The sequence below is a fragment of the Maniola jurtina genome, chromosome 2 (assembly GCF_905333055.1).
Source record: "Maniola jurtina chromosome 2, ilManJurt1.1, whole genome shotgun sequence".
Lineage (NCBI taxonomy): Eukaryota > Metazoa > Arthropoda > Insecta > Lepidoptera > Nymphalidae > Maniola > Maniola jurtina.
The window spans coordinates 44,925-56,952 of NC_060030.1; the positions used below are offsets into that span (position 1 = coordinate 44,925).

General features: G+C 41.1%; 1 protein-coding gene across 1 annotated transcript in view; it reads right to left on the minus strand.

Annotated features, from left to right (window-relative positions):
• Window positions 1-11,658, minus strand: part of LOC123872146 (Down syndrome cell adhesion molecule-like protein Dscam2) — a 38,926-nt gene extending 27,268 nt beyond the window's left edge. Inside the window, exons 1-5 of the mRNA XM_045916309.1 lie at window positions 11,507-11,658; window positions 6,009-6,083; window positions 4,494-4,674; window positions 2,366-2,499; window positions 1,563-1,718 (exon numbers count right to left, since the gene is read on the minus strand). Coding sequence (XP_045772265.1) covers window positions 1,563-1,718; window positions 2,366-2,499; window positions 4,494-4,674; window positions 6,009-6,051 — 514 coding nt within the window. The 5' untranslated portion in view covers window positions 6,052-6,083; window positions 11,507-11,658. The remainder of the gene's footprint in view (window positions 1-1,562; window positions 1,719-2,365; window positions 2,500-4,493; window positions 4,675-6,008; window positions 6,084-11,506) is intronic.
• Window positions 11,659-12,028: the final 370 nt, after the last annotated feature.

The window sequence follows — 12,028 nt, forward strand, 5'->3', positions numbered from 1 at the left end:
AAGCTAAGCACCGCTTACCTTCCCAACCAAGCAATAAAGCCAAGTTCCCAAGCAAGCACTGCCACCACCATTCACATGCAACACCACACAAGACTTTTCCACTACTCTCGACGCACGTTTCGCCCCGACACCGGAGCATCCTCAGGAGATTTTGACTTTACAATGCTGTATTGTCAAGTGACGTTCTAATCAAATGCGCGGTATTATATACTGTTATTTAGTCAATTTGGAATGACGTTTAGATGTTTGCATTGTTGATTGAACCAAATGTTTTGAACCGCGACACGATGTAATTTAGTTAATTTGATGTATAAAGCCTAGCCTGTACGGTCAAGCTCACCGATTTTAAATATTGGATAGAATCAGGCGTTACTTTGCGGAAGTTCATGTTTAGCAAGAAACAGTTAAAAATTATTTTGCTATAATCCGCCAACAGGATAAATCTGTATGGTCAAACATGCAGTTACAAGCTAAGCACCGCTTACCTTCCCAACCAAGCAATAAAGCCAAGTTCCCAAGCAAGCACTGCCACCACCATTCACATGCAACACCACACAAGACTTTTCCACTACTCTCGACGCACGTTTCGCCCCGACACCGGAGCATCCTCAGGAGATTTTGACTTTACAATGCTGTATTGTCAAGTGACGTTCTAATCAAATGCGCGGTATTATATACTGTTATTTAGTCAATTTGGAATGACGTTTAGATGTTTGCATTGTTGATTGAACCAAATGTTTTGAACCGCGACACGATGTAATTTAGTTAATTTGATGTATAAAGCCTAGCCTGTACGGTCAAGCTCACCGATTTTAAATATTGGATAGAATCAGGCGTTACTTTGCGGAAGTTCATGTTTAGCAAGAAACAGTTAAAAATTATTTTGCTATAATCCGCCAACAGGATAAATCTGTATGGTCAAACATGCAGTTACAAGCTAAGCACCGCTTACCTTCCCAACCAAGCAATAAAGCCAAGTTCCCAAGCAAGCACTGCCACCACCATTCACATGCAACACCACACAAGACTTTTCCACTACTCTCGACGCACGTTTCGCCCCGACACCGGAGCATCCTCAGGAGATTTTGACTTTACAATGCTGTATTGTCAAGTGACGTTCTAATCAAATGCGCGGTATTATATACTGTTATTTAGTCAATTTGGAATGACGTTTAGATGTTTGCATTGTTGATTGAACCAAATGTTTTGAACCGCGACACGATGTAATTTAGTTAATTTGATGTAAAGCCTAGCCTGTACGGTCAAGCTCACCGATTTTAAATATTGGATAGAATCAGGCGTTACTTTGCGGAAGTTCATGTTTAGCAAGAAACAGTTAAAAATTATTTTGCTATAATCCGCCAACAGGATAAATCTGTATGGTCAAACATGCAGTTACAAGCTAAGCACCGCGGTAGAAGAGCGTGGGCGCGGCGAGCGCGGCGGGCGCGGCGCGGCACCACAGCGCCGCCACGCCGCCCGCCGCCGCCGCCGCGTCCGACAGCGACACCTCCCACTGCGTGTCCGCCACTGGTGGACGAGCGAGCAAGGTTAGCTATTACCGGGGCTCGGCGCGTCGACGTGCAGCACTCGGTCGCCGCGGTAGAAGAGCGTGGGCGCGGCGAGCGCGGCGGGCGCGGCGCGGCACCACAGCGCCGCCACGCCGCCCGCCGCCGCCGCCGCGTCCGACAGCGACACCTCCCACTGCGTGTCCGCCACTGGTGGACAACATTTCAACTATCACAAGTTTTCCATCACGTAAGTGTGGCGGTCACTATACGTTGACACGATACGAGCTTAAGATGCGAAGTGACTCACGACAATCTCACTAGATGGCATCACAAGTATCTTCAATCGCTCACTATGAAGCCTGAGTCACGCTAGCGAAATTTTAATTCCAGAAGAGTATAATAAATACAAGCATGTTTCATGATTCACTGGTCTAACCCGCTGGGCCCCGAGCGAGACATCCGCTCGGAGGCATCTCTTCCTATCGTCAGGATCGAGCCCGCGGCACACCGCTGCCGCACAGAGGCACGCTACCAGGCCCTCAGACAGAAACGAATTAAAAGGAAAGCAAATAATCGCGGAACAGTATTAAAGAAGAAGTTTTCGGTCTAAAAATTTAAATTAAAGGACGTGTTGTTTGTTCAGCCGGCGGCTCATCGCCGAGTGTGCGGGGCGTCTGAACAACTCTACAAACTGGCAACCGTGAAATAAGACGAGCCACTGCCCTTGTCTTGGAATATTTACCGGCAGCGGTAACTATGTTGTTTTGGCTGAGCTTCCAAGCAAAATCACAATAAGTAATTTCAAAGTAACGTTTATTTGAAGAGTTGATCGTAAATGATGAAACTGAACAAACCTGGCTGCAGCACGACGTCGCGCGACACGAGCGCGCCGTGCGGGTTGGCGGCGCGGCAGCGCAGCGTGCCGGGCGCGGGGCCGGCGCGCGCGCCCGCGGGGAACAGCTCCAGCGTGCCGTTGCTGTACACTCTCCTGCGGCCGTCACATGGATTTAGTCTCAGGAACACTTCCAGGCTCCGACGTCACTGGCAGGCGTCAAATGTTAACTTACATTTGACGCAGGTGGCCCTATTTTTCTTCGATGTTACGTCCCCGTAGCCTAATATTTGACATATTATCGTCGTTTCAGAATCAAACCGAAAGTTTCCTCACTTTTATTTGCTGTGGTTCAGTGGAGTCAAAGACAGCGTATGCCACTGTGCCGGCAAAGACAGTACTACTTAATATTAGTTAGTAATTTTTGACTACTTAATATTAGTTAGTAATTTTTGACTACTTAATATTGGTTCGCAATGCAATATAACTTGGGCCTGACCATCGAGACGCGATAAAGATTCAGTAAGCGTTCTTCCAGCCCTGAAACTGCTGAAGTGCTGCAGTGAAGCAAGGAAAGGAGGGAGCAACTCGTCCCAAAATCGTTTGAATATTCGTCATTTATAGCAATAGTGATAGATAAACTGTTTTTATTTTACCTATTGCTAGAAGTGACGACTTTGCAGAACATTTTTTCTCTATTTCCATACTTAATTAGATCCATCTAAACGTAAACATTAATCAAAAAAAGGAATTCCATTGAAACCTGAATAAATACTTTCAAAGAAGATTTTATTGTAATTTTACTTAAAATGCACGCGACTGTAACCATTCGACGCTCCTTTATTATAGTGCTACAACAAAGAGTGTCTTAGGTAATTAAAAAATTGCACGTAAATACCGTCCGATTAATGTTATTCTTCAATATAACTAATGCCGTTCATCTTTCTCTTCAGTAATAAAATATGAGCCTCGTTATAAAATGAGTACCGTCCGCCAGATGGCGGCGCCCTGTCCGCGCGAATATTATAGCTCGTTACGACGCGACAAATTACGCGCATTTCTCTACAATACCTATCCATTCATGTCTTAAAATAACCGGCCAAGTGCGAGTCTGACTCGCACGCGAGGGGTTCCATATTCCATCACTATTCACTACTAACGAACAGGAAATTAAACTTTTTCATTTTTTTTGTGATGTCACCATTTTGCGTAGGTACTGGTTGTATCTAATGGTTGTATATTTTCGTTCTGTTACATCCCTAGCTCAGGCCACATAATTCCGAATGGCTACTACCGAAATTGGCATCAATAATAAATTGTCAATCGGCAGTATGGGACCTATAAAAACGCTACATTTCAACTAAATGGTCAGTTATTCCATTCTTCAATGTCATCTGCTCCAGGATGACCTGGTTAATGCATGCCCGTTAGATCTCAGAGAAGGACTGAAGGCGGAGACTCTGGGCCGAATAAACCCTTCACTAGGGTTCCGCGAGTGGCGTAATCCAAAAACTCTGTGACTCAAGTGTGGACACAAGAAACTAAATAAACGGAGTGTCTCTCAAACGTCGTGTTTTGTTTTATTCCACCACACACTTCTACCTAACATTTCGCACGATAAATTTTAGACTTAAATCAGATTTCAAGATGTTATTTCTATAAAATATGTCCTATAAGAGATAGAGAAAATATTTTTTTTTCTTCGGAACGCTAAAAAATTTAACATTTTCTATTTGTTCCCAGAAGCTGAGAAATTATTCTAATTCGTCATATCTGAAGCTGTCTCGTTCTCGAAGATGGAACGTTTGGAGTTGCCATTCATTATGTTTCTTTCTGGGATGTCGTCATAAAAGTTTTACAAGTGTCGTTTGTTCGCGGCGTCGACTCGTTTGTTGGAAACTTGTTTAAACTCGCAGGCGAGTACTTTACCAGTTAAACATTACTGAACATTTCTAGGAAAAGAAGCGCCCATTTGTCGCGAGTCACAGCGGACTGATCAGCGACAAGACCTGTCGTGTGCGAGTACTCTATACGGTGCTCGTTTCAAATTTTGTATTGTATCTTAGTAAACTCAGAAAGACTTTGTGTCAATACATTGTATGAAGTGAGGTCGGCCTGCTCCGTTCGCTGAAGGCGGAAGGTGAGTGTACCTGATGCCCGGTATATCAGTGAGCGTGCTCCCATCCTCGTTGAGCCAGGAGACGCGCGGCAGCGGGTCGCCTCGCGCGAGGCACGGCACGCGCGCGCCGGCCGACGCGGCGTAGCGCACCAGAGGCGGCGGCTCCACGGCGAACGACGGCGCGAGGCGAGCCGGTCCGTCCGAACACACATCTGTACAACCAATGGAGCTATACAATACTGACGAAAATGTCGTTACAGTCCCCGTCCGTCCACCGCCCACTACTGAGCACAAGTCTGACCTTTGCTTTGCAGACCTTCGAGAACATTATGGAGAACTCTCAGGCGTGCGCTTTCGATGTTTTCATTCACCCTTAACGATATTTAGTTGCTTAAAATGGACATTACTCAAACTCTCGACCTCCGACTGCTACGAGGACGACGTCCTAACGACACCGCTTCACAGAGAGAGTAGACTGTATCACAAAGGAAAGCTCGCTCGGTTATTTATTGGCTCCTCTAGCAGATAAAGACTCCCGCAGTTTGTACTTACATTGAAAGTAAACACTTGTAATAAAATGTTTCTGTAGGTAATGTTTAGCTGAACTAAATACTTAGAACTTAAGCTTTGTAAATAGATCATCATCTAGTAGGAAATAGTACATTATCAAAAGTAAATTGCAGCCGTAAGCTCCAGCGCCGCGGGCCCCTATTGTAAACTTCATAAACGTCTTATTCTAAAGAGTAAACTTTTTACCCGCCCGGGGACGGTAAAGAAAAATTTCTCTTTATATTTTTAACAAACCTTTAAACGCAGTCTCTAACCGGGCGTAACTCACCTGCCTCGGTGCGGTGCGGCGCGGCGCGGCGGCACCCCATTATACAGTTGCGAACATTCTTTTCGCAAACAACGACTAACTTTAAGCCACTTAAAAGTCTTACAGCAAAAGTGGAGTTGGAAAGTGTTTGAACTAAAAAAATCGGTCAAGTGCGAGCCGGACTGGCATACGAAAGGTTTGCTACGATCGCATATACAAAAATATTTTTTAATTTCATGGCTGACATTTAGAAGTTTTTAATGTTTGTTGTTTGTTATAAGCGGTAATTGAAACATGCACACATTTAGTGACAAATCTCTATCTATCAGCACAAAGTGACGATAGCACGTCACTAGCGGCCAGAGCTGCAGAGCTTCCACGAAGCCATCTAGACAGAGTAACCGCGCGGTGAGGGAGTATATGGAAAAATGGTCGTGGTCGTCACTTACCACGAGATCAAAAGCATTGGGGTACCGTTTCTCTCCTTACACTGTACTGACATAGCTCGCCGACAGACGGACAGACGGACTGCAAAGACTTAGTGACAGGGTCCCTGCCGGGTCGCCGGCCTGCGACGCGCGTCGCGGTCGTCCCCAGCTGTGTGAACTTCGTTGCGTCGTTGATCGTTAGGCGCATTCACCTCATATCGTATACCCTGAACTAAATTGTGTGGGTTGGAATAATAATACAAAGTGTTGGAAATTATAGAGGTACTAGAACGTAACTTACTTGTAAGTGTGAGGGTCAGTGACATCAGAAACAGAGCGAGCATCGTGGCGTGACGTCACATTCCCGCAGCTGCTCCTGCAGGACAAAGTACACTCTCTTTCAGTAACACTTGTAGCCCGCTGTCAGTTCGCTAACTGTGGACCTACTATAACTAAACTGCCTCGCGCCTCCTAACTTCATATATTATGTTTCTGTCAGTATGTGCATAACTTCAACACTAACTCGATTAGTGTAGGTACACAGAGGAAAGTCTGAGAAAACAAATCAAAATTTTTGAGCCAACAGTCTGTTACCTAATATCAGCTGTAACCCATGCGACGCGAACGAGCGCGCAGCGCGCTGTGTGATGTAATGTCAATCAGGCGTCACTCGAGCTTTTGCTCTCGGCTTCGGTCGCTTGAAATTAGTGTCAAGCATTATACCGACAGTTGATTGATCTAGTTATATCTAAGCTTTAAAACTGATCATAGACTTATCCTTGCTGACAAAGTTACTCGTACGCGAAACCGACCGGCTGAACTTTCAGTTGCCCACAAATGGCGCAGTGTATTGTTACACAATGTAACTTTTTATGATTTGGAAAGAGATTGCTGAGTTTTTTGGCGGTTCTTCTCAGTAGAATCTACATCCCGAACCAGTTATAGAATCATAGACGTAGCACAACTAGTTGTTTTACGAAGTAAATAAATTTTGATTTTAAGAGGGCTCTCTCCGTCACTCGTTTCATACAATCGTAGTTCCAATTTCATTTGAATATTAAGCAACCAAAGTCCATGAAATTTTGAAGACATATTCTAAAAACTAATATCTATGTCTGTGGTTTTCTAGATTTCTGTTAAAGTTACGCGGCCTACAAATCTTTGAGCCCCTGTAATTTTAAAACTACATATTTTTAGAAAAATCTAAAACAACACAGACACAGATATTAGTTTCTAGAATATGTCTGCATAATTTCATGGATTTTGGTTGCTTAATCTGTACTAATATTATAAAGAGGAAACCTTTGTATTTTTGTATTTTTGTATGTTTGTATTGAATAGGCTCAAAAACTACTGGACCGATTTCAAAATTTCTTTTACTATTACTTAGAGGGATTCTTCCGAATCCGTATAGGCTATATTTTATCCCAGAAAATAGATAGGATTTTTCGTGGTAGTGTCCACCCGTCCGAAGCCGGGGCGGGTCGCTAGTATTCAAATAAAATTGGAACTACGATTGTATGAAACGAGTTACGGAGAGAGCCCTGTTAATGCTTTGGTCGTGTCAGTGATGCGCATACAATAAAATATAAGCAGAAAAACTTTACAATAAAATATGTATGTGGTTGTTGCGAATGCTTCGCAATGAATGTAATTATGGCATTCATGAGAGTGACGTCATCGCCGTGGTACTGTTGGTTTCCTTTGTCTCTTGTCTCGTATTGAATCCGATAGAGACAAAGCAAATGACGGCAAAAAGCAATATAAGAGGAAAAGAGGTCACAGCACAACAATGCGGGTAATTTCATTTCAATTGCTCAATTCGGAGTAGAGAGCGATTCAGCGGCGAGGTAGTCATTTCTGCCCGCCGCCTGGTCCCGGCGGTGCGGTGCGGTGCGGAGCGGAGCGGTGCGGTGCGGTGCAGCGCTCTCAGCCGGTGCTATTGCCTCGATTTCGCCGAGTTTTGTATATTTCATTAGCTTACTCCAGTCCCGAACTCTCACAGAATGGGATCGCAAGCATTTATTAGTATTTAATTGATTGCAGGAGCCCATCTTGTTCCAGCAGTATAGCTAACAGTTTACTCACTTGTTTTAAGCGACTGTTACATTATGAAAATACGTTAAATGTCCAGCTGAGCTACGCGCTTCATTTTAGATCAGAATGCATTTGAACCTGGACTGATTTTTTCGTAGATTTTAGAGCATATTTTGTAACTTAATAATAACTTAGGCCTGGCATACATTGTAATGTAGGTACGACAAAACTTTCTCGCAAGACCCAACAACAGTTGTACAAACTCGTATAAATGATGCGAGAACGTAGAGGGCTACCTCTACGTTACTAGAGTGGAGAGACAGACTGACAGACAAATGTTAATATTTATTTAAAAGATCACCGTCAAACTTTGATAAAAATGAACACACTAGAAGATAGGCACAAAGTATTGACCAAAGGTTCACGCGAGAGAAGCCGAGGCTAAGAGCCAGTCACGTACTGAGTAAGTTTCAGCTTCGTAAAAAGTGCATCGAAGTTGTTTGAAAAAAAAATTGGCTTAAAAGTATACATCCTCGCGCAGCTGCGGCACAGCCTCGCACTCACTACGAACTGTTAGTGTCCCAACACTCGGCAACGCGCTATGAGAGCTCGATACATCTCGTGCTTCAATGACACTCTTATACATATATACCAATCGTATACTCCTTCTGCCCGTTAAAAATGTAAGTATATAAAATAAATAAGTAATTTTTTTTCTTTATATATTAAGGCAAGCGCTTGACCACAATCACACCTGATGGAAAGTGATGATGTGGTCTAAGATGAAAATATAATTTAAAGCTTTATAATACTACGAGTAGATGACGCCCACGACGTATTCTTTGTGAATCCAGAATACTTTGTACATGGAAACTCTTTGATTTTTCAGGATAAAGAGAAGCCTATATTTCTGTCTTTAGGATGCAAGCTATTTCTGTACCGAACTTCATCAAAATTGGTTAAACAGATGGGCTGTAAAAAGCTAGCAGACAGATATATTTTATCGAATAATGATTTTAAATCGTAAATCATGTTCAAGATTAACACAGGCTCTTTTTAAGGTAAGATTAGGGGATTAGGTCGGGTTTCTTTTCGATTAAAAGTTAGTTTAATTGAAGACTGATAAACTGTATTCGCCGTGAAAGTAGGAGTCGTTCAAGTAGTGTAGACGTGTAACCCTGTCCCCCAGTGCGCGGCGCTGGCTGCAGCGAGCGAGAAGCCCCGCAATACGACAACTTAACTTGATAGTTAAACTGATAGACGCTCGGTTTAACACCGTTAAGTAGTGTCCAGTCAATTAAACTTCTTTATATCCACGTTAGATACCTACTTTGTTATTTTATTTTAAATTCATTTTTACTTTACTGTAATTTTACAAAATCTTCTTTTTATATTCTCTACGAAATGCAATATTTGCCTGTATATTGCACTAACTGGTTCGCTCGGTTTCGCTCAAGTGTAATTTGATATATTTACATAATATTATGTTACTATGTGCCTATGTTACTTAAGGATAAATTAATTTTCTAATGGCAAATGAATTGTTAAATATTAAAGTTATACTAATTATTATAATATTATATAATTAATAATATTTAAGGAAGCATTATTATGAAGGAATAATGAAAGGAACAATAGACCGGCTTCAAGTAAAGTAACTCCTACTCAAGATAGTTACTATTTTAATGAGGTTTGAGTGAAAGTGAGTGAGCGCTAGTTGTTGGGAATATTATAATTGAGTGGCGGCGCTGAAGGCGCGCAGCTGCTTTGTGTGAAGTTCCCGGCGGCAACTTGCTCTCTGCTCCCACTTCCATCTCATCTCATCTCGCCGCCGCAACTGATGCTGCGATACTTTGTAAACTAATTTGCCTTCCTCTCTAGTTACCCTCTACATCTAATTTCGTGAAGAAACTTTGTTAAAGTAATTTCTGACTATCCCTTAATGACACAGTTACTTGTATACAGAAAAAACGGTGATACTATAAGAATACCTGACGTAGTTTGTTGTGACCTTCTTCTCTGTATATGGTGTATCGTAACTATCTTTAATTTTAAGTCCCTTCTAATTTTCTGCATTATCTTTCCTAAAATAACAAACTATCTGTGTTAGACGCATCCTATCATTTTGTTTTTTTTTTCTGTTTTCTTCTTACTGTGTTGTTATCCTTTACATGTGTTTTTGTGTGCAATAAAGTATTTCTATCTATCTATCTATCTATCAGTCAGATCAGTCCAATTCAGAATTACGAGATTCTCAAATTGGACCAGCTGGAGGAACTTTCATAACATGGAGCGCTCATCGAGGAGTTTATTTCAATGTATTATATTCAATTATATTCGTACATTAGATACAGCAGAACCTTTGGTAAGAAATGCAATAACTTGTTTATTGAGTTAGCGTCGTAGCTTTGTCGTAGCGTCGTAGCCGAGTTACGGGTGTGTGTAGCGGCACTACGGACGTTCGTAGCGGCGCTACGGGCGTTCGTAGCGGCGGTAAGAAATACGATCGAATTACGAAACTTTTAGATATTATTACGATACACTATATTATTATTATTTAACAGAATATACACTTAGTCTCAGCTGCCATTAAATTTCAGGTTTAAGTTCGAACTAAATGAATTCCAATTTGTTTAATTTTAACCAACTTCAACATTTTCAGGAGAAAATTCTCAATCTCAATCCAATATTTTTTATTATGATAAAGAAATCGGGTAATCATTAACGTTTTTGTTTCAGTAAAAAAAAATATGTCTGTTGATTGTGGAAGCGCCAACGATAAATAACTTTAGTAAATGTTTTAAAAATTCAATTTTAAAATAAAATTTAAAATGAAATAATCATTAATTTGCAAGAACTCATAATAATTATCATAATCATACACTATATTCAAATCTCGTTTCAATAATTTTGCATGATTTGCACAAGAAATTAAACAAGAAACGATAACTATTTTATATTCGTAGTTTTTTGGTACTGTAATTTCGCAGTTTTTGAAATGTAAGTCAATTGTGGAATGGAATCGGTTTCCAATAAGCCTCCCCCCCCCCCCCCCACCGCTCCGCTCCGCTCCGCTCATTGCCCGCCGCCGATGAAATGGATCCAATAATTCATGAAATGATGAAATGTCCGCTGTAATTAATAGTCGCGCCGACTTTGCTGACAAAAGCTTTTGTGTCACTAAATAACTTTATGCCATAAAGATTTATTTAAAAAATAGAATTGACGATTTTATTTTAATCTTGACTTAGTTTTCCCGGTTTCATACTCTGTAAAAACTAAGTAAGTAATATTTGGCAATATTAAATTTCAGTACGTTTTGTGACTATTCTTTTCAAACATAGTGTTGGGGCCTACACTTTAGTGATTTTCTAGAGTATTAGAAATCTGGTGTTATAAAATTTCATACTTCAATTACTGAATTAGTTAAAAGTTGAAATGATAGTTTAAAAAAATAATAGTAATAATCTACAAACATTTTTTAAACATTTTGAATACATATAAATAATATATCTTACGGTTTTAGACAACATTAAAAGTCACGCTTAGTTAACCGTTTATTTTTTATTTTATTTTTATTATTTTGACTGAATTTACTTTTATGTTTAACCAAGACTGTCTCACCATTCTTGATAAAACTATCCTAGTCGTTAGTCGTCCTAGTTACATTAGTCGTTAAACTACAAATTTCATTGTTTCAAAACTTAGAAGTAAAACTTTTACAAAAAATAATAATTTGCTTTACAAAATGACTGAGCTTACCTATATAAAGTAGTCAAACATTCTGTCGACATAAACACAACTTCAGTCACACCAATATCGTAATCACTATCACGTGGAATCACGCTCGGTTCGCAAACAGCGCGAAAGCCTTCGCAACTTTGTGTCGGAAGGCCGCGCCACGTCCGCCCGTGCCTGCGCCCGCCCGCGAACTGAGCCGACCGGCCGCGTGAGCTTTGCCCCGCTCGAGGGATGCTACGGAGTACGGCTTCGATTCCGAAAGGTCGCATGCCCTTAGCACCGTTTTTAGTTCTTTGAGTCGGGAGGGCTTGTTGTAGATCCTATACAACCCGTATTTTAATGTAGTGCTAGAAACACTACTGCCGATGGCAGATTTGTAGTTTCAAAAGTGGCTATTTATCAAACATAGTGTATCTATCAACTTGATATATATTAATAATTTGTGTTTTTTAACCTACGAGTTGTTCCAAGATTAAAATTGTTATTGTTGCAGAATATTTGCGGCTGTTATAAAATTAATAAATTATATATCCGTTGCATGAA